We start from the raw sequence: 21,371 nt of genomic DNA on the forward strand, positions 1-21,371 counted from the left end.
TCCTCTGATCCAGAAACACTTCAGACCACTAATATATGCAGCTCCAAGATATTTCCTCTCTGGCTTTTTTTCCTTTAGCTAAAAAGGAGTTGGTACCATTGCTGAGTGATGGGTGCTTCTTAGTCAGAGCTGGAAAGCAACTTGCCTGAAGCTGATGCTCGGCAGCTGATGGACAAACTACCCTGCCCACAGAGGACTTCCCTCACCCTGCAGCAACCTGAACTACAGCCCATCCACCAGCCCATCCAGCAGCAGCTGCTGTATTGTCTCACATGTCCATGGAGGCCAGCTGCAGCCAAGAAAAGAGCCCAGCTTCACCTCATGGCTGAAGAAAAGTCAGTCAGCCCTGGAGCTGGGCCAAGCATGGGGATCATTGTATCTACACATCTTCCAAGGGGGACAGAGATGAAAGAAGCACACACCCTTCCCCTGGAGATTTAGCATCCCTTTCAGACTGTCCAGACAAAAAGGAGCAAATCACTCTTATCCAGTAAAAGGCAATCTTTCTATGGGACTTCATAGATAGAAATCCATGGCAAAGACAGAAAAAAAGCCAGATGTCTCTCTGGGAAGACAATCCTCTGGGAAGCAGAAGTACACTACCAGGAAAGGAAAGACAATCATCCTTTTCTTAAACTATGATTTATGTTATCTCTGCTCACAGGCTAAATCATTTTCACAGTCACTCAGACTCTGACATAACAGGCAAGCAGCACCCCATCAGCATGGCAAAGGAAGCCTATCCAACACACTCATGGAAAGGGAGCTGGGGTCTCCAAAAGGCCTGATAGAATGAGAACTAAAGCCTCTGAGAGTCCAGAAGAAAACAAGAAGCAGCAAGTTTCTTTGCTAACATGTGGGGAAAGCGTTGATATTTATATTTTTGGTCCAGTTTTAAGTTTCAGTTCTCATCTCACTTAGACATGTTTTGCACTAGTGTACAACAAGGCATAAGCACAAGCCACTGTACAAAATAGTTCAACTTCATTTTTCCTGCATGCCAGTTACCAAGATGAAGCAGGAGGCTCTCTAGTGCTTCACTCACCTATAAAATGACCTTAAATGTATCTGGTGGGGATCCTGGTGGTGGTTTTTTTATCCCTTACATTTGCACTTGCTGATGTATTTTGTTCTGTGCTTTCTCAAAATGGTTGCAAGTCAGAATGAAAAGCTTAAGTTTCTGAAACTGCTGATATTCTCATGGCACTTGACCAAAGGACATAAATAAAAATGAAAACAAGCACTCCAAACATACGCTTCTCTTTGGCAAAAGCAAAGGCAGCTTCTCTGGAGAGTCTCAGCCATTGTCACAGCACAAAACCTGCCTAGAGGAAGCCAGTAAGAAGGTTACTATGTTATTTAGTAACAAGAAATAGCAATCCTCTGTGTCCCCTCCCAAGAAACACTTAGGAAATAAAGAGTTGCGCTGGATTCTCAGACTTTAACTCCAGTTTTGTAGCTCACTTGACAGTCTCTCTAGTTCTGTGTGCCCGCACATTAACACACAGGCAGGAAAGGGAAGGAGGATAAAAGAGATGCACAAACACAAGGATTAAGTGGGCAAAAATTGGCTATCAAGGCCTTTAGGCAAGGAAAAGAAAGCTTTCCAGGCAAGCTTGTCAGACAAATAGCCTTCCAAGGGGAGCCTTGGAGACAATCCAACTGGACACGCAGCACTGAGCTAGTCTGTGAAAGGAATTACATAACTGGCTGTGCATGATAAGAGGTTCTATGTCTGATGAGCCAAATAGTCCCTTACCACCTGATGTTCATTTGACAGAAGTGACCATCTGCAGATTATCTTCTGGATTGTATTGGTTTCCTTAGGTTTGGGGCTTTTTTCTTTTACTGAATCAGAGAGTATATCTCCCTTCTTACTAAAGCCACAGCAAGTCCCATCAGAGAAGCAGACCAAGAAAATTAGCATTAACAGATTGGAAAAGGCCTTTAAAATCAATGATCTAAAACTCACCAAGCCTAGTTTAAGAAGGTGAGAAGACTCTCAAGAGGCAGGTTTAGTGAGCTGGTGAGATCTGCACTGAAATCCCATTCCCTAAGCCTGCAGTCTTATCATGAGGATACTGGAGATGTGGAAACCTCCTCTGTGCTGAACAGGAACAGAACTACAGCAATCAGCGCCAGCTGTTCTGCTGCAATGACCCAGTAATCATCATGATTATGTGTCCCACTTACTGGGGGACTCTGCTAGAGGGATTAGCAGATCGTGATCGTCACACTAAGCTCTACTCAAAAAAGCATTAAATGTAAGGACCTGAACGTTCAAAATAATTTCCTGCTTAAGTACCTCAGTGTTTGGGGTGCCCAAGAGAAGACAATTCCTAACTGGCAGAGAGCATTACCCTGCAGGTGATAGCACAGGGAATCCCACATCTCAAAAGCAGGCCCTGGGAGCACCATCTGGACTCGCTCAAGAGCCCTGCAACGTTATCCAGTTGAAAAGGCTTTGCTAAATCCTTTGACACCGTCTCCCAAGAGCATTTCTCTGGAGAAACTGGCAGCCCGTGGTTTGGACAGGTGCACTGTTCGTGGGGTAAAAATCTGGGTGAGGGCCAGGCCCAGAGAGTGGTGGTGAATGGAGTTATATCGAGCTGGGGACCACTCAGTGGTGGTGTTCCCAGGGCTCTGTTTAATACCTTTATCAATGATCTGGACAATGGGATTGAGTGCTCCCTCTATCAGTTTACCGACAACACCAAGCTAGGAGAGAGTGTTGATCTGCGAGGGCAGGAAGGCTCTGCAGAGGGATCTGGACAGGCTGGATCAATGGGCCGAGGCCAACTGTGTGAGATTCAACAAGTCCAAGTGCTGTGTCCTGCTCTTGGGTCACAACAACCCCTGCAGTGCTGAGAGGAGGTTGTACTGACCTGGGGGTCGGTGTCTTCTCCCAGGTAACAAGTGATAAGACACCAGGAAATGCCCTCAAGTTGTGCCAGGGAAGGTTTAGATTGAGTATCAGGAAAAATTTCTTCACTCAAAGTGTGGTCAGGCATTGGAACAGGCTGCCCGGGAAAGTGAAAGAATCACCAAACCTGGAAGTGTTCAAAAGACACTTTGGGGCTATAGTTTAGTGGTGAACACAGTGGTACTAGATTAATAATGGTTGGACTCCGTCATCTTGAGGGTCCTTCTCAACCTTAATGATTCTATGAAAACTAAAGTCTTCTCCAAACATAACTTGGGGGATGACCACGTGTCATCGGTTAGCAAGCATAGTCCCAGAAGAGATGTCCTTGCAAAGGAAGCTTACAGCTTCCTCTGCGACCTGACAGAACCTATCAGCTGGCCAGTTTGAATATGGACAATTCTTTGAGCCACTTAAAGTTGTGACTGCCTCTGTGATCCACACTTACGAATAGACAAACCCCCCACATCTCTCTGTCTCGTTTCCGGTGCTGGGACAGGTGGTTGCAGGCCCCGTGCGGGGGCCAGCGGGCCCGGCCCAGGCCCTGCTCAGGCCAGGCCGGGCCACGGCCATCCTGGAGCCAATGGGCCCTGTTCCACCTGCGGAATGCCCCCCCACAGCCCTGCTGGGAGCAGCCGTAGCAGCTCGGCTCCCCCCCGCCTCCACTGCAATAAGCCACATTCCAGCTGCAAGGCCAAGGTGAGATTAACCCTTTTAGTGCTATGAAGAGCTGAAAACCTGAGGGAGGAGAAGAGGAGATGCTTAAAGCTGAAAGCTGTTGTGAAGCTATGATATATCAGAGTATCCTGTTGTAATTTCATGAAGATATGGGGGGTGGAGTGTTCAACTCGTAAGCAAAAGCACCTGCGCTGAGATAGGCAGATGCTGACGCAGCTGTAATTTCATGAGAAGTTTGAACAGGGAGAGATGGAAGCAATGAGGACTTTTGTTCCAAATGGGAAAGGAGAAAACCTCAGTTCCTAGAGATGCTCCCAGAGATAGTCCTAGAGATGAAGATGAGGAGGACCCTTTGCTCTCAGGGAAGGAGGAGGGCCTCTATTCTTAGAGATGAAACGCTCCCAGAGATGGGTGAAGAGAACTTTTGTTTCTGAACGGCTCAACCTTAAAATTCTACCCCAGAAATTCAAGAGAGGACCCTCAAAAGCAGTTGTGGGAAAAGCTGCAAGTCAGGGGGAAGGGACTCACATGCGAGCAGAGAACCAACCCAGGCGGCAGGCTCGTTGTGATAATGTTTTCATAGCATGGGCAAGAGAGACTCCTCTTCCTAAATGGACTGAACAAGGTTATTATGGAAGTGGTAAACAGACTGAACATCTCAAGGGTTGTCTTTTTACATTGTCAGTGGGAGAAGGGAGGAGAAGTGTTCTGAAGGTGTGGTATGATTTCTTTTTTCCCCCTCTCTTCTTTTAGGTCTGTTAATAAATTTACATTCTTTCAAGTTTGGTGCCTGCTTTGCGTTTGTCCTAATTCTTATCCCACAGAAGATAAACAGTAATGAGTATTTTGGACCAAACCACTACACTAAATTGGTGTTTCTGCCTGGTTATAAACCCAACCCGCTACACCACGCCATACTGAATTCCCAGGACTCCTGCCTTCCCTGAAGCTTCCTTCATGTCCTGACAGAATTACCAGGGGGACAAGAACACACTGAATCACCACACTAAATCAACATCAGTAATCACAAACTCTGGTGTCCTGCCATGGCAGGGAGACATCTTTTGTCAAAACCTCTGCCTTGAGTTTGATATGGAAACAGCTCCCTTTTTCAGGCTCTCACATATGTTTTTTCTTCCTTAGTATCTTTTTAAGGAAGATACTGCATATAAAATCTGCCACCTATTAAAATATAAACTTTGAAGGCAGAAAACACTTCCAGAAATTATCTTAAGAATCGTACTGAACTTTATCAAATCTTGAGTCATCGTTCTTTTCATACAAGTGTGCACTTCATTAGTTGGTAATGGAACAATAATTGCTCTTAAGTTATGCAAGATGCACCTCTTATTTGTAAGGGGTTTCTGGAGAGGTAATGACAGATGCTTAAAAAAATCAAATATGAGAATATGAAAAGTCATGTAAAAGATAATGGTAAGCACAGAGTAGCCTGACAGCTGGGTCATAGCCTCATCTGGTGTAAAGGCATAATGCAGAAGTTCTGTCTAATGCATTCTTAAACACTGAACCTGAAGCCAAATTAATCGTACTACTTTGCACTTTAGTCTAACTGAATCTCACAAATGAAGCATCATCCACGTAGGTCAAGACCTGACATCCCTGCTTTCCTGACAGCTTCCTACACACTCCAGGTAAGGCTGCCAGCAATTCAGCAGAAGGCATTTTTCCCCTCTGAAATTATGCTTCCTGATTATCAAACATATTGGGTGTGAAATAAAGATACCAATCTATGTATTTTCTGGTTTCTAAAAGTAAACTCAGTGTAAAATCTGCTAGGACCTATATTGTGAGGGACAATCTTGTGTTAAAAGGGACAATCACTCCAAATTTTCTCCACTCCCTTTTCTCCAACTTTACCAGTGTGAGCAGGGGCTCAGCACAGCATTTCAAAGACCACGTGTTCGCTCACAGCCCTTCCAGACAAAATGTCAACTCCAGACTTGGAGCACTTGCGTTTGCTGATGCGTGGCAGCGCTCCTAAGATCAGGAGCGGCACACCATCCAAATGTCATCTGGGCGTGCAGATGCAAGATCAAGTGCACCTCCTCATACGACTAATTTTCCAATTAAGATTGAAACACTGTTGTGCTAAAAACACAACAAGCACATGGGAAGAGCTTGTTCTTGCTCCATAGGGATTTGTTATCAAAGATACGCTAATTTTAATCAGTTTGGTTTTACTCACTGACTTCCACAATATGTTAATTTTGCGCTGCAAAACATAGCTGTATTTTACTGCTTTCAAACAGTTTAGTATGACACCCAAAGGAAAAAATTTTTTAAAAACAACAACAAAACAAAGAAAGATTGGCAAGTGCTCAGAAAGCTTGCTTCACCCACTCTGATCTCCATGCCAGTGCAGACATATTATTAACAGGACCCAACTATCTAATCTGAGATTTGTTCCAATCCAAATACATAAACTACATCACAACAGCAGCTGCTGAGTAGATGTACCCAGAGGAAGCCCAGCCTTTAGTCTGTCTGGAAAAACGATAAAACAACAATCACAGACTGCAAAACTTTCAGCAAGGAGAGCCCTGTTTAATCTGCTGGAAAAAGACATAATGAGATGCAGTGCTTGGCAGCTGAAATTAGATAGATCAGACTAGAAATAGGCACATTTTAAACAGCGAGAACAGCCTACTGCTGCAACCATCCACCTAAGGATTACTTCAAATACTCCATCACATCAAGTCTTTAAATTCAGGGCTGCTGACAGATGTGTGACACAGCTCACAGAGAAACACAGGCTTCATGCAGTAATTCTTACGTGGAGTTCTGTCTCTTGCACCGTGCTCTAGATCAGATTAGATGATCATAAATGGTCCCTCTTGACCTTAAAAATCTACAGTGATGCTCAAGTAATGGTAAAAATTACTTCAAAGAGTTGCAGCTCTGCACAACCCAGAGAGATCACAAACTGTGTGACAGTTCTGCACCAATAGCCTGTGTCATTTCCCTCCCATACAAACTGGCTGAGGGCCACAGACAGAGCTGGGCTGGACAGCTGGCAGTCAGGAATCAAATTTAGTCCCTTGCTCTTGGGTTAGCAAAAGCTGAAAGAACTGTAAAAAAACTGCCACGTACCTTGAAGAAGCACTTCCCCCCTAAAACATCAGCTGCCTGAAGTGTCAAGGACTTTGAAAAGAAAGAAAGAAAAACTGGTCTAATTCACATTTCCCAGCAGAGGGTTGCTACAGTGTGGCCTTTATAAAAATGGCACAGGAAGAACGACAAAAAATTCTCTCTTCCCCAAATAACTGAGCAAATCTAAAATAGTTAATCCTGGAAACAGTCTCAAAAGATTAGCCATGGCTCAACTAACTTTAACGATGATAATTTTTAATTTAATTTAAAGTTGAATATCCTTGTGCAATAATGGCGGAGATGAAGGACTATTAGGGAATAATCTTGTTTATGGATCAGTGAACCCAGGAAAATTGCCAAAGCACTGTGAAACATATTCCTTATTCACACCTCATAATTAACTGAGCGTTCTGCTGCAATATTAAAGTCATCTTCGTTATGAGAAAGCTGCTCATTTGGGCTGGTATGCCACTGAGGGGTCTCATTCAGTTCTGGCGTTTCCAAACTCCCAGGAAAAAGCACATTCAAGCCATAAAAACAGCAGACTCCAAAAGTGTAAAGGAAGGCAGAGAAAGCCTTTGGTCCATGACAAAAGCACGGCTTGTGCAGAGAAAAAAACCACTTCTCTCCTTCCCTAATGCCACCTGGGAGCATTTATTTCTCTTTTAAAGGCAATTGAAAGAAGAAAATGCAGTTCTCGTAATTAATTCACATTGAAAGGCGCTTTTGATGGAGTCAAGAGGCCAAATCAGATCAAAGTAAATAATGCAACAAATAGTGACATGAAAGCCCTGGGATAGCAGCTATCACTGCTTGCACTGTCTAGATCTTTGTACTCAAAAGCAACAAATGCTGAAGCTTTCAGCTTCCAGGAAAGCAGAGGAGGATAGAGGGGCTCCATCCTTTCAGCAAATTTTAAGAAAGAAATTGTCCATTTACTGGGAGGAAGATTTTGTTGAGGTACATCTGCTTAAGATTTGGGAAATCCTAGATTAAGTCTCTGCTTTATGTCAGATTTTATATGTGTGAATTAGGGCAAATGTTCCAACTTTCTGCCCTTTAGTTTAGAGAGGTATCGCTTCCCCCTGAGCACAGACATGAGGGGATTCTGCCCTTCTACTCAGCCCACAAGCTTTGCCCAAGCCAAGGTTGCTTTAAGATAGTACTGATCCCCAAACAGCAGTTAAGAAGGGAAGGATATAGTGTAACCCCCCATCTGGGCAACTGAGACCCAGATACAGCAGCTGCAGACTTCACTGGTGTCATCTCTGGCCCCAAAACCAGCCAGGCTTAGCTTAGTTCAGCATCTTGCTCCAGTCTTTCCCATGTACTGGGGAACAGGCCAGGCAGATGCAGCCAAAGCCACTACACACAACAGAAAACACAGTAATAAAATATACTCAGATTTTTCCATTCAGATTTTTACTGCACATATTACCTAAACAGACTCCAGTCAAAACAAAAGAATAAACAATAAAGAAAAAAGTGATGCCATAAATCAGCACCAAAAAAAAAATTGCAGCTTGTGAAAAACAGAAGTAATAATACAACGCATAAAAATCCAAGTCCCAGCATCTGGAGTACTGCACGTTATTCTGAGACCTTCCCTTCCTCTGCCCACTTCCCAAAGGATCTAACAGAGATCGAAGAGGTACAGGAAAGGGTAATAAGGCTCATCAGACACATGGAATGGTGTCTGCATGACGAGAGAGGAGAGAGAACAGGGCTCTCCACCCTGGGAAGGGAGTACACAGAGATACTATAAAATTATGAAGGGCCTGGGGAAGGGAACCAGCAACATTACTTTCTACTTCTTATCACACAAAGTCAAAGGGCTCCCAATGAAATTATCAGGTTTCAAGCAAACAAAAAGATTCCTTTATATGGTGTGTAATTAAAATCACAGAACTCACTGCAACAAGAGGCCCTCAAAGTCGGAGGAGAGAACGGTTCTAAAAAGGAAATTAGGCAACTCCACAGAGGACAGGTCCACGGAGAGCCTTAAACACAGTGCTCTAGATACAGCATCCAGATCCATGGACTCTAAATCAATGCCTGGCACACGTTCAGCAGCCACAGTAAGGAAAGATAACCCTGTCCTGGCCCCATTCCCATTCTTCTCTTCTCTGTAAGCATCCAGTAATGACCGCAGCCAGAACACAGACCTAGATGGATTGCTGGTTTGATATGGTGTCCCCACAAATTTCTGCTATTATGTTAAATATACTGATAGGAGTCCAACAGACAAATCCTAACTTAAAAGGAATTCTTTGTTTGTGTGTTTGTTTTCCTTGAAGAAATATCATGCAAAAATCCTTGTATTTATATTAATGCATGTCAGTAGACCAAATGTATGAACAAATGCCTTCTGGGTGGAAAGCTATCCATCATCTCCAAAAGCTTGTATGGGCAACGAATGAAGGAATTTCATTTTCCATACTGAGTAATTTCATGATGGAGATACCATTCAGGACCATAGGCAGGGTCATGACAGTGAATCCACAGTATGCCAGCCAAGATCAACAAAGGAATGCTGATCATAACAGATTGATTAGAAAGACCAGCATTAGCAGCCATTTAGACCACAGACCAGGTGACAGCTTTCTAAAATGAAAACTCCTGATGCTTCTACCAAAAGCATTTGTATGCTAAGCAATTGATCTGCTGAAATGAATGCATGATATAATTATGGAAGAGAACAGGGGAGAAGAGGGAGAACAACAACAACAAATTAATTGAGTTTACTACCAGAAAACAAAAGAAACATCTCTGCTTCGAACATTTACAGATAACTCACAGGTGCAGTGATACAAACTGCTGTCACGAGATTAGGCAGAGATTACGGTAAATTCAATTAAATCAGCTAATGCCAAAATATTCCAAGAGAACCCAAGGCCATCATTTTACACCAGCTTGACTCTACAGAAATTCCTAACGTGGTCTTGTAGGAACTGCATGTGTAACAGTGGTCTATGAGAGGATAAAGCTGCGTTTTATGGGAAGGATATAAAGGTAATGTTCCATCTCCCTTCCACCTCTAACTGATAATTACTCTTTCCCTGAATTTTCTTTTGAACAATCAGTGGAAGACTTTCTTCTCAAGCTTTTCCTGCTAATTTTCCTCTTTGGAAGAACAGCCAGAGGGTTTGTTGGCATCTTTCACAGATTAAATGGAACTGTACTTTATTCCATACTTTTTATACTAGCACAACCAATGTGCAACCATAGTTAGTTTCAAAGTACTAATTTTATGTTTATTATTTCCTTACTCTAGAGCTGATTTGCAAAACCAAGGAATTTCACAGGTCAAAAAAGGAGAGATTTGAGCAGACTTCAGCCCCCAGCCTGAGCAGAGGATCTACAGGAAACATGCTGCCAATCAAAGCTTTAAACAGAGGGAACAACTGCATTATCCACACGGCAAAAGAATGACATTTTCTTAAGACAACCAAACCTAACTTTTAGAAAGGAGGTTAAAAAAAAAAAAAAAATCAAAACAACCACCACAGCATATTCCAGTGGAAGACTATCATATAAACCACTCCACGATCAGCTGTGGCAGGCAATGAGAATTCATAAGGCAAAGCAGGGTGTCGCCAGATGCTGCGAGACCTGTCGGACCTGGAAAGCAAACACTCGACAGCAACATTCCAACAACCCAAGCACAAACCTGGCCTTTCACAGCTTACTTTGGCCAATATCCGAATTTCAGCATGGATGTTTGAGAATGTGGAATGCATTTACAAGAGTCCCTTCTGCACTGCAGTTTCCTGGATATTCACATTCTGGAAACTGCTAAAAAGAATAGAAACAAAAAATCTGCATTTCAAAGATCAAGAGAGAAAAGTGTGTTCCAGCATTTCCAAGCCAAGTAGAAGATTAAGGTTTCTAATGCACTCGTTGGAAAAGAATATTGGGATAACTGCATTAGAAATGTGAAAGAGGATTTAATACTCTACTTTAGATTAACTTGAAGATTAAGTTTCTAGTCAGGGAAGAATCTGTTCATCTTGGAAAGCATACAGGGAGGATGGGAGAAGCATTACACATGCTAGCAGGTTGGGTTTTTTTAGACTTTTTAAATCAAATATTAAGTCTCAACAGCTACTTCATATTAAAAAAAAAAAATCAAAGTAACACTTATCACACAACTGAAATCATCCACCTAAAGTCGCCCTTGATGAGATTGGTGTCCTCGTGGTTTCAAGCAAATGATTGCTTGTATCAGCCAGTGAACACTTAAAGCCAAGTAACTTAGTCCTGAGAGTCTGCTGTCCTTCCCTTAATACATGCTGTGATTAGCAGGTTCACAGAGGAGACATGGACCAGCTTGAAAAGCATCAGTCATTAATGAGGTAGGTGGTTACAGCTGATCCCTTCACTCCTGAGAACAGCCTAAAAGTTTCCACTAGATGTCCAAAAATGTGCCTGACAGCCAAAGCGTAAGAGAAATTGTTCAATTAGATTTGCTATCCAGGGAAATACCTGCAATAATCTGGGTATCATCCATCTTCAGGTGTTGTGGTTGGGTTTTTTTTTTTTGTTTCCTGGGTGACTGAAATACTGTTGTGTGCCAAACTAACCCAGATTTGCTGCAAGGAAATGACCTGGCAAGCCATTAGGGTTTGTTCTTGTTTCTCAGCTGCTGTTAATTCTTTGACACTGGTTTACAGGGCTTTCAGAGAAAGCCTCTGAACACGGGCATGCTGCTGTTTCAAACACTGCTTTAATGAGACTGCCATGAACTGTGAATAGAAAGGCAGTCCTGTGAAGTAAAGGGAATGAACAGAGGCTCCTGTGAGTCAGCTCTGGGACACACAGGCTGCACCTACAAATTGGGGATTTCCAATTAGCAGCACAGGGAACAGAAGAGGCTGATGTACAATGAAGTGACTGCAACTGCAGGGCTTAAAAGCAACTCCCATTAATGAGAGAAAAAAACCCTCTCCCTCTGCACACAAATGAATAAGCGATCAGCATCTTTCAGAAGACGGGGAAAAAAGAAACCCAAAACCACCAAAACCAGTCATTAACTTTTCCTCCTGACTCTGTTCTGCACAGCACCGTTCTTTGTCCCAGGCACAGTTTCCACAAAAATGGATTTTAATGAACTAAATGAAAGTCTAAAAGATCTTTAAAGTTTAAATAATCTTCTCTAAAAAGAAGAAAAAAAAAAGCTAGAACGTGTTAAGCCATCATCAGCTAAGAAAAATAACATCAGACTCAGTCTTGTCCCTTTTTTCTGACATTCAATGTACATGAAGGCAAACTAATTCAGTTTATTCACTGCTTACTGAAATAAACAGGGCCTCTTGGTACTGTCACACATAAATAGTCCAGGAGAAATTATTTACTTTCCACTTCCTTCTAGGAAGTATTTAAAAAGAGGGAGAGAGGTGTTTTTCTGTGCTGCAAGAAAAGTGCTATCCAGAACAGTGGCTGAAACACAGATCCAACAAAGGGTGTCAAATTTAAAACTAACCTTCTTCTATTCAAACAAGTGCATGCACAAGTGCCTACTCTTCCAGCCACAAGGAAGCAAAGAGTGAGATCAGCTGTGGCTCCACTCCACCCCAAGCACCAGAGTAGAGCAGGCTCCTGGCTTCTGCCTGGCCCTCCACTCTCCCTCCTCCTCAAACCCAGGCAGGAAGCAAAGGGAAAACTCACAATTTAGCTATAGGCAGAGGAGAGCTGAACCCCCAAAGCTGGAGAAATGAGGTCAAAAAGAAACTGGGGTTTGCAGCTTGTGGAGCAGAAACCTATGCAGAGCAAAGGAGGAGATAAGCAAAGACAGTGAGTGCTGACAGCTCAAAGAATCCAGAGGGACCTTGCTCCCATGCTGGGCAAAGCTCCCACAGCAGAAAATTGAACCAGAGAGATGGGAGGAGTGAGGAGCACATGGAGGATGCAACAGGCAGTACAAGGACACAGATCAGGGCCCTTGAATTGGCTGGGCAAGGACTTAGGGGACAGGAGTACAGGAGGGACCATGGGAGTGAGACTGACACAGTAGCTCTTGAGGAAAGCAGCAAGATCCAAAAGGCAAAGCCTGAGGAGCAAAGACTGGAAACAATTAAATGACTAAGGAAAAGCAAACAAGAAAAGAGATGAGGACAGGCTGCAGTAGATGAGGCAGGACAACAAACTGGGGAGAGAGGAAGGAAAGGGCTGCCGGAAGAAGCTGCACATGCTGGGCCAGGTTCACTCCTCTCCGAGTCTGGAAGGGAATGTTGTATCATTGTGTCTCCTCTGTCTGAAAACATCTAAAGGAAAAGGTCCCTCATCTCTCAATCCTGACTCCTAAAGGGCACAGTCTACTGCTGGCACCAGCTAGTCTGCTTGCCCAACCAGCAGATGTCCATGAAGTAAATACAAAGGTGAATCAAATTCTTAACATCCATGTGGTTCCCCACTACAAAATTTCTGGCTATTCACTTTACTTGTTCTGAATAGCCAGGAAGTTACACATCCAGAAACTATGCCAAAAGTACCTTAAAAGGTTACAGACTAAAGTAACAAACTGCAAGGAAATACCAGCACTTGGTAGTCTGTACACAGAGGAATTATTGAGAAGCTGTAAATCTGTCTCAGAGCAGGACTTGAATAATATGAAGTAAATAGGGCACGGGGCAATGCTCTGGACCAGGAAGAAACAAAATATTGAATAGCTACTCATTAAGTGAGCACCATCCATTCTGGGCAATGAATCGAGCAGGGATTGTGCAAAAAAGAAAAAGCTATGTGCTAGTGTAATTAAAGACTGTCACAATATAAACACATAACGAGGCCAAAATTAAATCAGGTCTTTCTTACCTGGTGAGTGCATAATTTTGCAGCACAATGAAGTCTAAACAAGTCTTTTTCTGCATGCATGCAACCTTAGTCATCACCGTACCAAAGCAGCGCTGTTCTTAACTAAACTTCAATCTGCAAGCAGTGAGTTCAGTTACTTGTACGGAAACAGCACTCGAAGATTTCAAAAATTAAGGCACATAATGGCACATGCATGCCTAAGAGAGAGCCCTTGGCTTTGTTTCTTTTTTTGGAGGGGAACAGAAATCTTAAAACAACAAGCACATCACACAAATGGAGGTGGAAAAGCAGCATGCATTACTGTGCCTCATCTTCCAGCATGTGCCATGGGAAGAGAGAGATGTAATTATTTTCCCAAGATTACACAAGGGTTCTCTGGAAGACAGTTACAGGCCAGAGCATGTAAACCCTTGGCTGAATCTAAGGCTGTGAGCATAGGGGCACCCACATCTCCAATGTTTCTAGACTCTAGCAGAGCCTTCTGGTGGCCTCAGGTACCATCTGTGCATGACAATAAATATATTCACTGACTGCAGGGAAAAAGATTCACTCAACATTTCCTACACAGACTGTACAGACACAGCAGTAGAGAGAGCTATTGCTCAGACTCACAATGGAAAAACAATCTTAAGAACAGAGTTCAGAAAAGAGTAAACCACAGGCCAAATCCACCTCTGCAACACACCTCCCCAGAGGCAGCCAAACTTCATTCATAACTTAAGCTTACTAAATAGCAAGAACAGCAGAGCCTTAGCAAACCTGCTAGAATTAAAAAAATTTCCAACACCACAGAAGCAGCATCCCACGGATCCCAGGATAGCAAGAACACTTACCTAATCTGCCTTCTTTCAGCACACACTGTGCTTCCCCAGGCCTTGGGACTCAGGGCCCTACCTGCCTTCTGGAGCTAACTTGCATTGTCCTATTCTCAGTTCAGTTTCAATTATCAATTAGGGAAAAAAAGAAATCAGCCTATAGCCAGTGACAATGCAGCGCTTCCCTTTCTCTGCTTTCCCACAGAGGCAATCCAAGACCAACCTTTGCTCTGAGTATCACAGAGTAGGAGCTTGAGCCTTTATTTGCAAAATCTCACAACCCTGAGGACTTCACCAGTGAGAGAGGAAAGGAAAAGCCTAGGCTGGCTCTATTGCTTCATGCTCCAGATTACTCATTTTGCTTTCCTAGAGAAGAAAAGCATTTTGACTGCTAGGCTCCCAGACCTTTCTCACCATAGACTGAATCTCAAACTGTCCTGGAATTTCTCCACCAGCTTTTGCTGTGGTGTTTGCAAAGCCCTTTAACACTTCCTTGCTATTTTGCTGTTGCACAGCAAGGAACTTTCAGGTCAGAGACAAGTATCCAGGTTTTTCTTCTGCCTTATTTTGGTCAGGGGCACACATACAACATAAATAATGGTTACCTTACTGCTTTCTCAGAGGCACACATTGCTTTTTCCTGCTGTGCTTTGCGTATGAACACAACCACCACTGACCTCCAGGGTGTGTAAGTGCAACTAAGAACAACTTACCAAAATTTAAGAAAGTTGTACCACATCTAACAAAAAGTGTCTTCCTAGCACTTTTATAACCCAGGCAGTTTCATACCCACACCTTCCTATCAAACACCCTCTAACAAATACAAGAAAAGGGGAAGTTTGCACACATGATAGCCCACATCTGGGAAACTGGTCCCACTATTCTGTCTGTATCAGTTACGAATCTAGAATGTAGCATTGCACTGTGTGGCATGGGGAAATTCAGCTGAGACTTCTTCTTTTTGAACACTAACTTACTGTTTTAAGCATACTATCATATTCATTAAAAAAGAAAAAAAAAATTAAAGCATCATTGCTACACAAAGATTGGAAATAGAAGCAGCCAGTGAGGAAAGGCCAAGCAATTGCTATGTAGCCACACATTGTGTGTGCCAGCGCTTTCCCCCCACCTCTCCCTCTGCTCTTCATGCTGAAGGACAGCATCTGTTTCAGCTCAAACCCTGACCACGCACACTGCACAGGGACTCAGGGAAGATGTGTTATGACCTCAACATATTTTTCCTCATAGTTTATCAAACTTAGGGCCAGTGCAGACATCTCTGGAATGCACCACATTCTGCAGAGCATTTCCATCTTCTTTCTCTTGCTATTGTAAGAGGAAACAACAGTGCCACCAGATCAGTTTAGTCATCAGATCACATTTATCCCTGCTATAGCCTTTAGGAGATCATTGAATTTTGGATCAATGGGGTTTTGGGCCTGGATCCCACAATGCTAATGACTAGTGCATTCCCACACTCTCTTTTACACATACAACACAGATTTAAAGTGATGCTATTGGGCACAGCTCCAGGTACACCTGCTTCTTCTGTAACCTGGCAAAAAAAAATTAAAATAAAATACATAAATAAAAATAACTGTCATGGGTTAGCAAAGCATAGTCCCAGAAGAGATGTCCTTGCAAAGGGGTGCTTACAGCTTCCTCTGTGACCTGACAGAACCTATCAGCTGGCCAGTTTGAATATGGACAGTTCTTTGAGCCACTTAAAGTTGTGACTGCCTCTGTGATCCACACTTAAGAATAGACAAAGCCCGGGAAGAGCCCTCTCTCCTTTCCGGAGCTGGGACCGCAGGATGCTGCGGGCCCCTGCTGGGCGCCAGCGGGCCCAACCCAGGCCCTGCTCGGGCCAGGCCGGGCTGGGCCACGGCCATCCTGGAGCCGATGGGCCCTGGTCCACCCGCGGAACCCCCCCAGGGCCCTGCTGGGAGCAGCCGGAGCGGCTCAGCTCCCCCTCTCCAGTGCGGCCAAGATTCAGCCGAAAGCTGCCCTGCTGTCTGGCAAACGATCATGTGACCAACAGTGATAAGCAAAATTCCAGCTGCAAGGCCAAGGTGAGATTAACCCTTTTAGTGCTATGAAGAGCTGAAAACCTGAGGGAAGAGAGAGGAGATGCTTAAAGCTGAAAGTCTGTTGTGAAGCTATGATATATCAGAGTATCCCGTTGTAACTTCATGAAGATATGGGGGTGGAGTGTTCAAAAGCACCTGCGCTGAGATAGGCAGATGCTGACGCAGCTGTAATTTCATGAGAAGTCTGAACAGGGAGAGATGGAAGCAATGAGGACTTTTGTTCCAAATGGGAAAGGAGAAGGCCTCAGTTCCTAGAGATGCTCCCAGAGATAGTCCTAGACATGAAGATGAGGAGGACCCTTTGCTCTCAGGGAAGGAGGAGGGCCTCTATTCTTAGAGATGAAACGCTCCCAGAGATGGGTGAAGAAAACTTTGGTTCTGAACGGCTCAACCTTAAAATTCTACCCCAGAAATTCAAGAGTGGACCCTCGAAAGCAGTTGTGGGAAAAGCTGCAAGTCGGGGGGAAGGGACTCACATGATGCGAGCAGAGAACCAACTTTGGCGGCTGTTTCGTTGTGATAATGTTTCTCCATAGCATGAGCAAGAGAGACTCCTCTTCTTAAATGGACTGAACAAGGTTATTATGGAAGTGGTAAACAGACTGAGCATCTCAAGGGCTGTCTTTTTACATTGTCAGTGGGAGAAGGGAGGAAGGTGGGGGGAGGAGAAGAGTTTTGAAGGTGTGGTATGATTTTTTTTTTTTTCTCCTTTTAGGTCTGTTAATCTACTTATTTTTATTCTTTCAAGTTTGGTGCCTGCTCTGCGTTTCTCCTAATTCTTATCCCACAGAAAGTAAACAGTAATAAGTATTTTGGACCAAACCACTACACTAAATTGGTGTTTCTGCCCGGTTCAAACCAAACCTGCTACAATAACCCACAAAAAAACCTCATGCAACAGTTCATATACATGGAAAACAGCAGCATTAATTCCAGTCTATTGTCCATTCCAAGGGAAGAGTCTCACCACCAGCAGACACAATAAAAATGAGCTTCTAGGACACCAAAGAGAAACAGAGATTTCAGTTTCAACAGTATGCAAGCTATTGTGGAGTGTTGTTTTTCCAAGAAGCTTAGACTGCAGTTCTCAGCTCATTTACACAGCTCAAAACCATCAGAGTGATTAGGTGGCATGCAGGTGTTTGTGGGCTGGACCACACAGCAACACAGAGTGCGAGGCACGTAGGACCTGGCACAACCAAAGCCAATTAAAAAAAAGAAAAAAGGTAAAAAAATAGATTCCAGTTTTCAGTGGCCTCAACAAATCATGAAAAAGAGAATGAGTGATGATGGCCATTGGCACTGATTTTCAACAGGACACTTACCCCAAACAGAAGTACAAGCCTGACATGAAAGTTCCGGTCTGTCCTTCCCTATTTTTATCATATGCAAAGGCACACACACTCACAAGCCTCTTTCAGGTTTTAAAACTCAGGGAGATGGATCCAACCCACAAGAGATTCTAGTTACCTCATTTCAGCAGCATACGCCAGCATTACTCAAAATTGCAATAAATTGTGGTGATAAAACCTACAATTTCATCCAGACTAACTCATTCCTTACTCCTGAAGGCAACTGGGACTGCAACCCACATATTCACTGGATAGCTGAAGATAAGAGCAAGTGACAATAAAGAACAAAAATATCTCTGCACCAAGAATTTACATAACTAGCTCCAGTTGCTGCTAATTAGACCAATTCCCTTAATTCCTCCATTACATCTTCCTGCATTTTTCAGTTAGCTCTAGTAAGAAGATGTATAATAAATTATTATTAAATAGAAACCTACTTGATCACATTACAAGTACTTAAAAGTATAGATCATTGCACTACTACTTTATTCTAATTGAAACCTTCCAGTTAGTAATCTGGTGCACTAAGTAAGATACCTGAAGCCAAACCGGAACACTGTACCAAACCTGTCCACAAATTTTGGAGCTTCTGAAATATTTAAAGCTTTGTCTCCCCCTCCCCCTTTTGCCATGGAAGAAGACCTACACAAGCCAACGTGAATTACAAGGAAAAATTGCGCAATTAATCTTAGATTTGACAGCAACTTCATTTTTTCCTTCTCTTTTCTTCTATAGCAAGGATTTCCTTTTTTTTTTTAACACAGAATATATTTTAATAGAGAAATTGTCTTGAGTTCTTCCTATTTCATATCATATAATATGTCAACAGCACAGCTCTCACAGGCACACTTTCCTCTCAGCCACTGGGACCAAGCCAGCTCCACTTTGGGCATCCCACGGCTAACCCTCACACAGCAAGTTGTTGCAAGTGTGTTGTACACAGTCAGTCACTTGAGAAGAGAGCAGCTGAGCAGCTTACACCACCAGAGAGCCCCTTTTCAAACAGAAAGTAGCTATGTATATGCAGGGCTTGATTTGCCATGTGCAGAAATCCTTCACAACACTTGAAGAGGCAGCTGCCAAGAAGCAAATGCCAATTGGCAGCGTGGAGGAGCTCACTCTGAAGCCATCCCACGTGCATGGGCTCTCCAACACAACTTCTGCAGCCTCTCCTGAAGAGGCTGGCAAACTAGAGGCTTTCCCCTTGTGTAAGAAAGGGATGTTCCCAAAAGCGGGGGCAAGAGGGAGGGTGTCTGGAAAAAGCACAAAGCAAAGGAGGGGAGAAAGGAGCAGTAGGAAGAAAGGAAGAAACATGAGTAGAAGAAACAAGGAACAAGATCATGAAGCAAGACAGGAGGTATTTTTTTATATTGATAACCTCCTGTCCCCTGTTGTGGGCATCAGTCTATTCTCCCAAGTAACAAGCAATAGGATAAGAGGAAATGGCCTCAAGTTGTGCCAGGGAAGTCTTAAATTGGATATTAGGAACATTTTCTTCACTGAAAGGGTTGTCAACAACAGACTGCCCAGGGAAGCAGTGGAGTCACCATCACTGAAGCGTTTAAAAGACATGTAGATGCAGCACTTAGGGACATAGTTTAGTGGTGGGCTTGGCAGTGCTGGGGTAATGGCTGGACTTGATAATCTTAGAGGTCTTTTCTAGAGAATTCTGTGATACTATCCATTAGGGAAAACAGAGACAAATACAAGTATCAAAGAACAAAAACACTGACAAGTCCTCAGATATTCTCCTCATTTTTCCCTTAACCCTCCTTCCACCTCCTCCTGTCTTCCCTCTCCAGCAGCACAAGAAAAATCACAGCAATTTCAGGATAAAAATGGCTAAAACAAAGTGAGCGAGTCGACATCTTAAGGCAGCTGCAAAGTACACTGGAATGGAGCGGGAGTAGGCAGCAGTACCTCCGAATGGCCCACATGGCTCTGCTGGGCACGGCCAGGCCCCTGCTCGGCTGCTCCTCGGGCGATGCCGGGTGGCAGGAGCTCCAGGCACCCCGGTGAGCAAAGCGCTGCTTCCCGTTCTCCCGGCCCGACAGGGGCACCTGCGGAGAGCCACACCGAGAGGCCACGGGCGGCCGGGCAGGCCTCTGGGGAATGCCCCCGTTTCTCCTGAGAAAAGGGAGAAAAAGAAGGGAAAGGGGAAAGAAAAGCATTTAAGGATTTTTAGTTTGTTGCAGTTTCACTTATCAAAAGGTTGAACATTATGGAATCGGCACAACGTGGTATCAAACTACAACAGACAACATTTCTTTAATCCAAAACAAAGTTTTTGTGTGCTGAGAGGACAGTATTTATTAGTTCCTAATTAGATCTAGAGGAAGAGACTTGACAGCAACAGAAGATGAGCACTCCTGTATCAAGCTGTTCTCTGGACCTCTGTTAAGATGGGAAGCACTGTGCTGTCATTCCTAATTTTTTGCTCCAGAAAACAAATGATGTCCCACCACTTTTAAACAGAAAACAAATCTGTACAGGTTGGAAGAAGGAGCAGGTAAGTTTTCAGCAACACGTAGTAGACTGTTTGTTTTCTCCTGCCCCTTAAATTCAAATACACTCATAAAATCTTGAGCATCACAAACAGAGAGATAAATGCACAATACGAGCAACAAGAGAAGACATGAGAATACAGCACATCTGGGCTAAAAAGCTTCATTCCTACAAGCTAAATAGTGCCACATCTGGGCAACTGGCCACCACTAAAACAAAAAAATAGCTTGAAGAAGTCAAGCTTTTATTTATGTGGGCTGTGGGAAGGGGGAGACTGAGGAAAGGAGGGAGGAGGAAGGCACAGATTTTCCTCCAGTTAATTAACAGTTGTGTTCCCTTTAGCCAGGCAGCTCCTAAAACAGGCCTGTCAGGCTGTAAATGCAAGTGTTAACCGGCAAGCTGGCTGTCAGTCCCCAGAAATCTCCCTGGCTACTTGCCCACCAGTCACACCACTAAGAACTACTTATCCAGTGAAAAGAGGAGGAATCCCCTGCCGATCCATTGTACCTGCCCGCTGATTGCTGTTGCTGCCAGAGGGCATGGTCTATCCCCATTAGGGGCTAGAGAAAGGGCCACAAAGGGAGGGAAGCCAGGATACTCCTGGGAGTCCCCTTTCTCCTCCCTGCAGTTGCTGCTCTTGCCTTGTGCCAGCTCTGTTCACTTAATTCACTGCTGAAACACAAATTCAGTGTCCTTTTTATAACCCAGATACACACGAGCTCATGCAGGGTGTGACAGGTTCCAGAGCTGGTGGGGCAGCACCAGTGGAAACACAATAAATGATATGAGGAGTGAGACCTCCCATTCCCAGTAGCAGTGAGCTCTTATGTTCATTCACAAATCTGCACCAGGGATGTTTTGGGAGAGAAATTGATAAAAAACAGCTTCTAATAAAACAAGACTTCTGACTTTGAAAGGAGATGGAAAATGGCAGTTATTTGACATAGTGGGTGAGGGATACAAACTTCAAAGTATTTAATTTTTCTCCAGTAGCTGCTGAGAGCTGTTAATTATTCCAACCAGAACTGGATGGGTATTTTCCCCCTTTTTCCATTCTGAAAGGACGGAAAAAATATCAAACCTG

The 21,371-nt window shown here is 43.7% G+C and overlaps 1 protein-coding gene across 3 annotated transcripts in view; it reads right to left on the minus strand.

The window, feature by feature from the left end:
- TMTC1 (transmembrane O-mannosyltransferase targeting cadherins 1) overlaps positions 1-21,371 on the minus strand; it is a 140,522-nt gene that overhangs the window by 102,782 nt on the left and 16,369 nt on the right. For all 3 annotated transcript variants that reach the window (XM_039570701.1, XM_039570700.1, XM_039570698.1), the window contains exon 5: positions 19,703-19,909. In XM_039570701.1, the coding sequence (XP_039426635.1) occupies positions 19,703-19,909 (207 nt within the window). The remainder of the gene's footprint in view (positions 1-19,702; positions 19,910-21,371) is intronic.

The sequence above is a fragment of the Corvus cornix genome, chromosome 1A, assembly GCF_000738735.6.
Source record: "Corvus cornix cornix isolate S_Up_H32 chromosome 1A, ASM73873v5, whole genome shotgun sequence".
NCBI classification, from domain to species: domain Eukaryota; kingdom Metazoa; phylum Chordata; class Aves; order Passeriformes; family Corvidae; genus Corvus; species Corvus cornix.